The sequence below is a fragment of the Lithobates pipiens genome, unplaced genomic scaffold (genome assembly GCF_037356315.1).
Source record: "Lithobates pipiens isolate NorthernLeopardFrog02 unplaced genomic scaffold, aLitPip1_a1.2 Scaffold_13, whole genome shotgun sequence".
NCBI lineage: Eukaryota > Metazoa > Chordata > Amphibia > Anura > Ranidae > Lithobates > Lithobates pipiens.
In genome coordinates this window covers 221383978-221396260 of record NW_027507718.1, presented here as the reverse complement: position 1 = coordinate 221396260, position 12283 = coordinate 221383978, and the positions used below count along the sequence as shown (strand labels likewise).

The following is a 12283-nucleotide window of genomic DNA, read 5'->3' as shown; positions in this document are numbered from 1 at the left end:
GACCCCTTGCAAACAGGACATCTCCTCTTAAATGGTTGGGCAGCACTTTTTGCCTAAACAAACAGAAAGAGACAAGGAAAAAACAAACCACGCTATTTATCTCTGCAAAAACAAAATGCAGCTAACACTCAGGTGCAACTAAGGAAAAAAATAAATAAAAATCACACAATTTTTCTAGTGCCCAAGCAAGCCGACACCCCTTAATCCATCCACCGCTGCAAACACTCAGAAGGAGAGGGAGAGGGGGGGTGTGGGGAAGGGTGATCACCTCCCTCCCCCCACAGGAACAACAGGATCCGGACTATTCAAAGACACTGTTCCTACCTTCACCTTGCTGGTGCCTTGGCTTGCCCCCTTGTCTGCATCACTCTCCATCTCTGGCTCTAGCAGACTTGTGGAGACACACCGCCGCTGGTCCCGGGATTCAAAATCGCTATTGCGCCGACCTGGAAATAAGGCGCCAGTTGGTCCTCCTCTCTCCCCCTGCGTTCCAGCGCCAGGAAATGACGTGGCGTGCCACCGGAAGTCCCGTCCCTTTCCCGAAGGACATAGCCAAAGGCTCTCCTGGCCACCCGGAAGATGGCGGCTGCCTCTCCTGCGATGCAGTGCGCGCTGCATGCGGGAAAATCAAAACCCTGGGGCCGCCAGCTGTGATGAAAAACACACAGGGGCAAAAGACCGCCGGCATACTGTCTCACCCCGAGCACTGAACGGGGAGAGAGAGCCCATGTGACCATCCCCACTGGGAGGCAGATGGGAGGACCAGCCCCTATCAAAAACGGCAAGGTGAGAACCTAACACTCTCAGGACCACCCGAGAGATCATGGCTCCCCCCGGAGGTGTTCCTCCTAGTTGGAGGAAACACAAAAAACTGAGGAGGCTGCGTGGAGGCTTTCCTTATAGAGCTCTGATGGAGGAGGTGTTTCCTTTTGGGAGGTGGAGCCATGATCTCTCGGGTGGCTGTCCTGAAAGTTGTTTTGGAAAAATGGCCTGGTCAGGAAAGTGGAGTTCCACCCAAAAGTGGAACTTGCGCTTATATGCTTCCTCACCCCCTCCGGTGTCACATTTGGCCCCCTTTAGGGGGGGAAGAGGGTCCCCTTCCCCACTTCCAAGAGACGGGCCGCGGCCCGCTCTCCCGGGAAGTTTGCCCTCCCCTCCCCCGGGCCAAAAAGGAAGTGCAGCATGTTTCGCACAGTAGGGGACCAGCAGTGAAGCCAAAAGGCTTTACTGCCTGGTTCCCTTACCAGGAATGGTGGCGGCAGCACCCGGGACTTCATCCGAAGATCAGCTGGGGTGCCGACATGGCGGGCTCCCTGGACAGGTAAGTGCCCTAATATTAAAAGTCAGCAGCTACAGTATTTTTAGTTGCTGACTGTTACATTTTCAACCAGGCTGGATCTCCTCCTTAAAGTGATTGTAAAGTCTAGTTTTTTTTTTCCTAAAAAAAATAATAAACATGTTATACTTACCTACCCTGTTGCAGTGGATTTGCACAGAGCAGCCCTGATCTTCTCAGGTCCCTCTTCTGTGATCCTGGCCCCTCCCTCCTGTTCAGTGCGCGCACAGCTAGTAGCTTGCTATGGGGGGACAACCGAGCCAAGCCACAGCTCCCTGTGTCCATCCAGACATGGAGCCCCGACCTGGCCCCCTCCCTTCCCTGATTGGCTAGCTGACTTTGATTGACAGCAGCAGGAGCCAATGGAACTGTTGCTGTGTCTCAGCCAATCAGGGAGGGAGAATCTCAGATGGCTGAGACACTTGTGGACATCGCTGGACAGAGAGGGACCTTGGGTAAGCGTTTAAGGTCTAATGTACACTGCTGCTAGTAAACAGATGTTTAGGAGCAGTTGGGCGCTTTTTCAACTGCCCCTGAACACTCCTCTATGTTATCTTATCAGTACATGTCGTTTCTAGTCCTTTCTAGGCAGTTGAGTTTAGAAGCATTTTTTGGAAAGCAAAAAACACATTCAGGACGGATGATCAGAGGCATTTAAAATGCCAAATACCTGTAGCAACTTTTAAATGTGGTAACTCGCATTTAGCCACGTTTCATTTACAGGCGTTTTCCATTTTTTGACAATTTGCAAAAAAAAAAAAACACGCTTCTAAACGTGGCATGTAAGCATGGCTAAACGCTGCATGTAAGCATGGCTAAACGCGGCATGTAAGCATGGCTAAACGCGGCATGTAAGCATGGCTAAACGCGGCATGTAAGCATGGCTAAACGCGGCATGTAAGCATGGCTAAACGCGGCATGTAAGCATGGCTAAACGTGGCATGTAAGCATGGCTAAACGTGGCTTGTAAGTATGGCTAAACGCAGCATTTAAAGCGGAGGTCCACCCTAAAATAGACCTTCCGCTCATCGGAATCCTCCCCCCCTCCGGCGCCACAATTGGCACCTTTCAGGGGGGAGGGGGGGTGCAGTTACCTGGATAATCCAGGTAACTGCACCCACTTCCGGGATAGCTCTCTGCGGAAGGGGGCGTAGATTACACCCCTTTCCGCAAGTGCCCGCCCCCTTCCGCAAGTGCCCCGCTGCCTGCTGGGAAACACACAGATCCCAGAGGCAGTGGGGACCGTCCTTATTGCGCAGCGCAACTCGCGCATGCGCAGTAGGGAACCGGGAAATGAAGCCGAAAGGCTCCATTTCCTGATTCCCATACCCAAGATGGCGGCGGCAGCACCCGAGTGACGATCTACAGATCGGCTTCGGGTGCCGACATCGCGGGCGCGCTGGACAGGTAAGTGTTACTATTTTAAAAGCCAGCAGCTGCAGTATTTGTAGCTGCTGGCTTTTAAAAAAAAAAAAAAAAAAAAAAAACGCGGAGTCCCGCTTTAAAATGTAGCACTGACCCCCGAAGGAGCGGCTTATTATTTTTGGGCTTAGCGTTACCTTCTTGACCTTGTGTGCATCTAGAGGTTTCCCGAGGTAGATAGCCCAATGAACTGCTAAGACTGACACTGGATCCACTTTAGGGATTTTTATTTGCAAAACGTTGAACAGAACATAGTCTCTCAGTAGGGAATAGAGGGTATGGGTAGTAAAGCTCAGGTACTCTTGGAACTGCTGACACTTGAATGTCTCTTTCTATGCAATCCAGGGAATAGCTATTCGCAACTGGATATTACAGCTATCGGATAAATCCCCTTTTGGTGAATTTAGCAACCGACAGGTGATTCAGATAAAGCAAAGTCTCTGCCACAGACTTGGTTCTAGAACTTTATAATGAAAAGACTCTCTCACAGACTTGGTTGTAACTGAAGGATGAAATTAGAGAACTCTCTTACGGTACCAATATCTTGCAGCCGGTCCAGCGATACCATACGAGTGTGGATTCACCTGGTGTCCTTTCCAGCTTAGCTTCCAGGCTCTTACCGAGCAACCAGCCTCGTGCGTGGCCCTCTTCTGAAGAGTCCTCCCCTGGTTGCGTTTTCAGTTGCTGGGCCTCTCCAAAACCGAGACGACACAGGAACACTTTGAAACCCTCTTTTCAGTTACTGTGCCTCGGGCTTGCCAGCCCCGAGACTCGGAAACGAATGGATCCCAGGCCATGAGGGCCTCTGGGGGCTGGTCAGGAGGACCAGGACCATGGAGTCAGAACATACTTCTGGACCGGAACCTCAAACCATCTTACCTCAGTACCTTAATTACCCTCTCCCGGAATACACAGAGAGACAACGCACCCACTGATTAGTTCCGAGAAAGATTGGCATCCAATGCGTCCAATCGAACTGCGTTCCAATGCCTGTCAAAGGTGACACCCACACCTATTACCAGGCAGAACACAATACAGTCCAGCCAAACTGATACTGAGACCATTATTTACTACAATTAACCCTAAAACCCAACTATGGTCTTAGGAACATTTACATTGACAAAAACAGCGCGTGCTCTTCAGGAGCCCGGCGCTACCTAAGCATGGCTAAACGCAGCATGTAAACATGGCTAAACGCGGCATGCAAACATGGCTAAATGCGGCATGCAAACATGGCTAAACGCGACATGCAAACATGGCTAAACACGGCATGTAAACATGGCTAAACGCTGCATTTAAACATGGCTAAACGCTGCATGTAAACGTGGAAAACTGACGTTTTTAAATGTCGGTTACTATCTGTCAAGTTGAATTGTTCAGAAAAGGTTTTAAAATGTCCCATGTACAGGAATCCTAATGCCACATACACACGATCGGAATTCCGGCCAGAAAAAGACCGATGAGAGCTTTTCATCGGAAAATGCGACCGTGTGTATGCTCCATCGGAATTTAGCTGTCCGAATTTCCGCCAGCCAAAAATTGATAGCATGTTCTCAATTTTCCCGACGAAAAAACTTTCTATCGGAAATTCGGATCGTGTGTATGCAATTACGACATGCCAAAAATCACACATGCTCAGATTCAACTACGAGACAGAAGCTATTGGCTACTGAACTTCCTTCTTCTAGTCCCATCGTAGGTGTTGTACGTCACCACGGAATTTGGTGTGACCGTGTGTAGGCAAGACAGCTTGAGCCGAATTCCGTCGGGAAAACCATCAAAGCTTTTTCCGACTAGAATTCCGATTGCGTGTACGCAACACAAGGGAGTAAAACCTTTCCAGGGCTGAAGAAGTCAAGCATTGGTCATACACACTTGAAATGCATGCAGTCACAAACACACAGCTCTGCGCAGTCTCTGGTGTGAATGGGCCCTAAAGCCGAATCCGCGGTAGAACCAAGCAGTGAACATGAACAACACACAATTGTCACGTTGGCCAAGTTGTTAATAAAGCTAGACAAGAAAAAAAAAAATAATGCACCAATCCTGACGCTTTGCTGCGTCTCCACGAATAGCACTTCGCAGCATCGGAAGAAGTCCCGCCCACCCTCGGAAGCCCGGCCCTATCCCGTTTGGCCGCAGAACTGATTCGGGTTGATGGTATTGTTTATGCCTGCTGAGCCCCGCCTTTGCCGATGACGTCGCCTGCCGTGTATCGCTCGGTTGTTGTGTTGGTAGGCCGTACTGGGGGGGAGCCGGTGACCCGGTAACACTCTTCCCGTCAGTGAGGAGAAGCGGAGCCCCGTGTCGGCTATAGAGGGGAGATGGCGGCTGTGTCCTCCAGGCGCTCGCAGCAACAACAACAAGTGTCCGTCACAGCGGGACAGCAGCCTTCCCCGTCCACCTCACCTCCTCCTAGCAGCCTGGCCTCCCCGCCGCTCTCTCCTCCCCGTAGCCCGGTGATGTTATCCTCCTGTGAGAGGCCAGGCCCGGATAACCAGCCTGAGGGGGAGTTCATGCCCAGGCCCCTGTCTCCTCCCCCGGGGGAAGCCGCTGCCGTGTTATCCCCGAGCACCTTACCCCCAGCCCCGGCCCCCAGCTCGGACAGTAGTAGTAGCTCATCCTCCTCCAGCCTGTCATCAGGGGGCAGCCCGGCCGAGAGCCCGGAGAGCGGAGGAGGAGGGTCGGGGCCAGTGGTGGGTCTGAGTGCTGTGAGTGGAGCCTTCCGAGAACTGTTCGAGGCGTGCAGGAACGGAGACGTGTCCCGGGTCAGAAGACTGCTGGAGCCGGCGAATGTCAATGCCAAGGACATGGCTGGAAGGAAGTCCACCCCGCTACACTTCGCTGCAGGTGCGGGACCGTCTCTTCTATAGTCAGTGGGTTACAAACGCGTGTTAACGCTCACAGGCAAAACGCGTTGCTCTTTAGAGGATGCACAGGGGTGTCATTATAGGTACACATATTCGCGGTTCTGTGTGCCGCATTTGCATGAGCCCATTCATTTATGTAGGCCGCTCTACCTTCGTTCTCTGCAGGGAAAAGATCCTTGAGGATTCACACCAGAACGCGTAGGGTTGCCACCTCATCCCTTTAAACCCAAACACACATTCCACAGGTTGTGTGGCTGATTAAGGTGCTAATTAAACTTGGTGCCTTATCTGCATTTAATTAGCCTCAGAACCTGTGTAATTCATATGACTTCGGGTTTAAAGGGATGAGGTGGCAACCCTATCGATGCAGGAAAGTATTCAGTGCCAGTTTCCCGCATTCAGATCATACTGAACTTGCGATCTGCAGCTGGTGTCAGTGCAAAGTTAAAGTGTTTGTAAACCTATTTAATTAGGTCTATGCCAGCCCCTCTATTAGAGCCTGGCGTAGCACACTCTTAGTCATTTCTAAAAACGAGGCTTTTAAATACCTGTTTTAGAGCTGTCTTCAGGCCGGTCACATGACTCGCAGCCACTGTATACCTCCGATACATGGATACTGTAGGATGGACTGAGATCTCACTCTGACGTTAGCTGGAGAGGTCACATGGCCGCTCAGCCCCTCCTGCAGTAGCCCTGGAAACTGGCCGAGAGTCACGTGACCAGCCTGAAGATGGCTCTAAACAGGCATTTACAAGCCTAGTTTTTATAAAATAATACAGTGTGGCATGTCAGGCTCGAATAGAGGGGCTTGCATTGTAACTTTTTTTTTATTTTACTAATAGCAGGGTGGGGACAGAGACACAGACACAACTGACAGGGAGAAGAGGATGAGGGGGAGAGATGAGAAAGGGCTGCAGATGACGGAGGAATGTACTCTGACCACTGTGGTCAGGGCTCAGCAGCCCTGATTATCGTGGTCAGGACAGAGAGGGGATACAGGAAGTGACAGGTTGTGTTTTATTTTTTTTACAGTTTAGAGGGGGCAGATTACATAGCACACACACTGTGCTGTTTAATCTGCTTTAGGGGACCAGGATTTCTTTTTTTTTTTATTTATTTTTTTGGTGGTATAACAAACACTTTAACCACTTTCTACCCGCTGGCTGTCATATGACGTCCTTGATTTTGAGCGGGAATATCTGAATGATGTCTGCACCTACATGCATTATTCTGATATCGTCTTTTAGAGCCAGCGATTCCCTACACCATAAGAATGATCATAGCGGTTGTTCAGCCGCTTGATCGTTCTTATGGGCAGCGAGAGGGGACGTCCCCCTCCCGGTGCTTCTACGGACTCGCCACTGCCATCCGTGAGTCAGGGAGCGGATCCGCCGGCCCTGGATGCTGACTAGAGATTTCCGATGGACCAGATGGTCTCCGGAGTCTCTATGATCGTTTGGAGGCCGGGCGTGATGTTATGATGTCATGCCTGGCCTCTGCATTTGGAAAAATGGTGCCGGCTTGGCTTCCCAGCCTAGAAGTGAGATGTGGGGTCTTATTGACCCCATATCTCACTGTAAAGAGGACCTGTCATGCTTATTCCTATTACAAGAGATGTTTACATTCCTTGTAATAGGAATAAAAGTGATCAAAAATGATGATTTTTACATGTAGGAAGAGCAATATCAGAATTGGCCTGGGTGGCAAGTGGCTAACCAACCACTTGACCACCTGGAAAATTTACCCCCCTTTATGACCAGGCAATTTTTTGCGATACGGCACTGCGTTACTTGTAACTGGCAATTGCATGGTTGTGCGACACTGTACACAAATAAAGGGACTATCCTCTTTTTTTCCCACAAATAGAGCTTTCATTTGATGGTATGTAATCACCTCTGTGTTTTTTTTTTTTTAAGTTATAGCGTCCACTATGGGATATTGTTATTTATTTTTTACTAGTAATGGTGGCGATTCGCGACTTATAGCATAACTACGATATTGCGACAGACATACTGACACTTTGTGGGGACCAATGACTCTTTTACCATTATAGTGCTAAAAAATATGCACTGCCACTGTACTAGCTGGGAATTGGTTAAAAGAGAAGTAGAGATTTTTTTTTTTTTTTATTAATTTATTTTTTAGAATCATAGTTGCCTAGGTGGATGCAGCGTTGGTCCCCTGCCGGCTTCTAAGAACCAAGCGATCAAACACTGCTGATCACTCAGTTCTCAGGGCTCCCCAAACTGTCAGTCACCAGCTCTCTGCTCTGCACCCCCTGGGTTCACTTGGGCACTGGGGAGAGGCGTGAACGGCTGGCTCAGAGGCTGAGCCTGGTGCTGGTCCAGGCATGTGGCGGATCCCGACTGACCTGGCAATGTGGGTGCAGCAGACAGTGGGCTTCAGCATGCTGTCAGCTGAAAATGGGTCACAGGAATGCAAAACAAACTGCACCCCTGTGATCCACAGGAGAAGTACAGCCAAAGCTTGTTTTAACATCAAGGGCAATAAAAGGGTTACCTGTGTTTTACTATAGTGTGTAAGGTGCTTTTACTAGGGAAGATATGGATCCTAGTCCCTGTTTTGCAGAGACACAGGATCCATATCTTCCTTCCTGTCAGAACGGCAATCTGCCTTGTTTACGTAGGCAGACTGCCCTTGTGCCTCTCTGGCTGATGATAGTCGGGTGATGTCGGGGCTGTGTGCAATCACAGCGGGAGAAAGCCGGCGGCGCGCATTTGCACCCCCTACCCAGATGTGAAGGTTTGCATATATATACGTGGTTCTGTGCACAGCTGCCGTCCTGTAGCAGTAAAAACTGCTATAGGGAGATCGCTAAGTGGTTAATATAGCCATTCAGCCTTAAACTAACTTTCTCTAAATCTACTGGCAGCTACATTCTAAGAATAACCTATCTAACACTTTAAAGCAAATATCTCTATACATACCTTTTCTGCAGCCAATCTAGTTCGGTCTCCAGTGGCTGATGCTATGTGGAAGAGACAGCCGACAATGGCTGGGAAATGACGTCACCCATAGAGTTACTTTGGGGCTTCCGTTGTTGGCTGACTCTCCTGCACAGAGAATCTGCCGCCAACAGCTCAGCGTGGGATCAGAGCAGAAAAAGTATGTATAGCAATCTCTTCTTTACAGGGTTAGATAGGTTAGTCTTAAGGCCCGTACACACAATCTGACTTTTTGACAACAAACTTCCTTTTTCTCGACTCATTGTACGTCACCGCGTTCCCATGTTCGGAATTGTTGGCCAACATTTGTGTGATTGTGTGTATGCAAGACAAGTTTGAGCCAACATCCTTCGAACAAAAATCCATGGTTTTGTTGGCGGAAAGTCCGATCGTGTATACGGGGCATTAGAGTTAGTTTTAAGCTGAACTTCCACTTCCCCAAATATTGTGCGTTTGCCCCCACCAGATCACCTGGTACAAATGTACTATGTGGTCAGTTGAAGTGAGTTTTCAAAAGTAGTGCTTGCACCACTTTTGGTGCGCTGTGATTTCAGCCCATTCAAAATGAATGGGCTGAAATTGCATTGCACATGAATCACACAGAAACACACACGCAGTTCCTAGTGTGAGGTCCTGAACCTTTTTTAACCACTGCCAGTCCGAGGCTTTTCTGGCACTTTGTTTACACGTTCCAATCGGTATTTTTTGCAAAAAATTTTTTTTGAAACCCCCAAACATTATGTATTCTTTAAAACAGAGGGTCTAGAGCAGGGGGTCTCAAACTGGCGGCCCTCCAGCTGTTGTAAAACTACAAATCCCATGAGGAATTGCAAGGCTGACAGTTACAAGCATGACTCCCAAAGGCAGAGGCATCATGGGACTTGGAGTTCCGCAACAGCTGGAGGGCCACCAGTTTGAGATCCCTGTTAAATTGATGGGTTTTGCCTTTTTTTTTTTTTTTTTGTCATGCGTTATTTGCGCAGCGTTTTTTTTTAAACACGATTTTTTGGGAAAAAAATACACTTTTTTTGATTTTTTTAATGCAACAAATAAAAAACAACAAAAAACAATACATAACCCTTTTAGTAAAAGATGATGTTACACGGGTAAATAAATACCAAACATGTCACTGTTTAAAATTGCGCACGCCCGTGCAATGGCGACAAATGGCGTAAATGTTGCTATTCATAGGCGACCCTTTAAAAGCTTTTACAGGTTATCACATTAGATTTACACAGGAAGTCTACTGCTAGAATTACTGCCTGTAATCTGAGCGTCCAATCTAGACAGGTGATCTGTCTATCAAAGTTCCCCGGACAAGGGGGAGGGACTGTGTGACGGCACGCGACTGGGAACACAAAGCTATTGAAATTAAAGCTGTGATGTTCCCGGCGCTCTATTCAACCAGACAGCGGCGGCTCTCCTGCGCTATACACCCCCCCATCATGGGCGGCACAAGGGGCGGGGCGGAGTTCCACCCCCCAGGCCCCGCCCCATTTTCGGCTCAATTATTTTTTCCTTTCGGCGAATTTCGGTGCATCCCTAGTTTGACAGTTTGGTTGAGAGCACAACCAATGGGAGTGTTACATTTCTGGCACATGTCAAAAATGAAACTGTTTTATGGATGGGTTTACTTCTGCTTTAAATCGATGGATGTAGTTCTGCTTTATGATTTACTGCTGTTTAGGGGCTCTGGGCTCTGGGCTTCAGAAAAATAGCAGCTTTTGGCAAGAAGAAACAGGAACAATGCTGGAGGCAATTTACAGCCCACACTCATTTTGGTAGCATAATTATTAATGTGGAATGTTTGTTCCTTGATAAAGAACATTATTTATCATCATGTTATGGGCAAAGTTCCGCTATAAGACCCCAGTTCCCTCCTCTGCCCTTAAAAACATTTGATCACACCAAGATCGATGTGATCAAATGCTTTTCAATTTTTAAAATGGTGCAGTTTACATATCCAGGTAAACTGGAAGTGATATGTCATTGCTTCCAGGTTACTATATCGTAGAGGTGAACAGAGCCGATCCAGTCTTTTTTTTTTCCGGCTTTATGATCAGCTGGCGAAAGCGCCGGCTGGTTGATTGGGACTCCTGGCAGGGCAGAAGATCCCGGTAAAGTCGCAGAAGGTGATGGGAGGGAGTACAGGTATGTCGCTGGAGCTGAAGTGGTCAAAACGCTTCCTCACGGAAACCATTTGGTGCTTTGGCACCATGCATTTCCGCATGCAGGAAATTTTGCTTTGGGCCTTTCAGTGCATAAGGACACCCCCATGTGTTGTCCTAAAGAAAGCACATTTTTTTTGTGGGCACAGGAATGTGTGTTCTTTGCAAACACAGATGTGACCTAGGGTTAGGTTCCCACCAATGCGATTTACAGTATGTTTGCAGAAACACACTACAGTCCATTTAACATGAGTTCCTATGGATCACTTTCACATATATGCAGTTTCCACCAATGCATTTTTTGGAAAGATGCAGGGACATTTTTTTCTTTTACAAAAGTTTTATTGAAAAGCAGTCATAACAGGTTATTGCAATTGTGCGATGGATATATCAAACATATAATGAAGGGGGGAATCCCGATAACGGGACATTGCATATATGGTGTAACATTTATTGAAACAATGAGGGAAGTATAGACTTATTGTTAAAGTGGAAGTAAAGGCAAAAAAAAAAACACACCCTGTAAGGCAAAGGCATAATGAGCTAGTATGCATAGCATACTAGCTCATTATGAATAACTTACCTGAGAACGAGGCCCCTGAAGCGGTCCTCCGTCTTCCTCTTCGCCGCTGCCATGTATCCCGGAGCGACTTCCGGGTCTCGCTGCACCGACGCTGTGATTTGCCGGAGCCGCGATGACGTCACTCCTGATGACGACACTCGCGGCATATCGCCGCGATCTGTGGCCTGCCCAGTGCGCCTGCGCGCCGCTGTCTTAATCTAGGCTTACCTGTAGGTTAAAGTGGTTTGTAAGGGTTTACAACCACTTTAACAGTACATCATATTGAAAGTCCATTTATGATCCGGAGAGTGCTGTGTGAAGGGCAAAAAAAATCTTAAAAACACCAAGCAATATTGATGAGGGGATGCGTATATTCGGAAATTAGCTGCCAAGTGACCACGTGGGGCAGAAAAAGATAATTTGTGCATTTCCCTCTTTTGTGTCCTCTTTATTTTACATCTCTTACTTTACTGTAACCATCGTCATTAAGCCGACTCCATGAAGTCAGGCGTCTCTGAGAAAGTTATGCAGAAAAAGCGAGAGAATAGGTAGGCTGCAGGTCGTAGAGAGGGGAGGACCTACAGGAAGAAAAAGAAGAAAAGAATGGACGGGGAGAAGGGGGGGGGGGAGAGTCTATTGGGTGAGGGGTGCATCCAGTTACCACTAGATTGAGAGAAGTTGGGTGTTGAACCTGGAGGGTTGATTATTTGCTATCCATAGTTGTCATACACTGAGGAATTTATCATGGGTGTCAGAAGTGAAGGATGACAGCTTCTTGTTAATCATTATATCCTTCATACGGTTTTTAACTGCCTCAAAACTGAGTACAGGGCTTTTCCATGCCCTCGCAATGGTTAACTTAGTGGCATTGCTGATATTTAGACATCACGGCGGCCGATATATGATGCCGATTTATTTGGGGCCGATATGTTAGGCCGATTTTTTATTTTTAATTTTTT

At 48.0% G+C, this 12283-nt stretch overlaps 1 protein-coding gene across 2 annotated transcripts in view; it reads left to right on the top strand.

The window, feature by feature from the left end:
* The first annotated feature begins 4870 nt into the window (after nucleotides 1-4870).
* Nucleotides 4871-12283, top strand: part of TNKS (tankyrase) — a 315565-nt gene continuing 308152 nt past the window's right edge. For both annotated transcript variants that reach the window (XM_077476246.1, XM_077476244.1), the window contains exon 1: nucleotides 4871-5608. In XM_077476246.1, coding sequence (XP_077332372.1) covers nucleotides 5083-5608 — 526 coding nt within the window. In that variant the 5' untranslated portion in view covers nucleotides 4871-5082. The remainder of the gene's footprint in view (nucleotides 5609-12283) is intronic.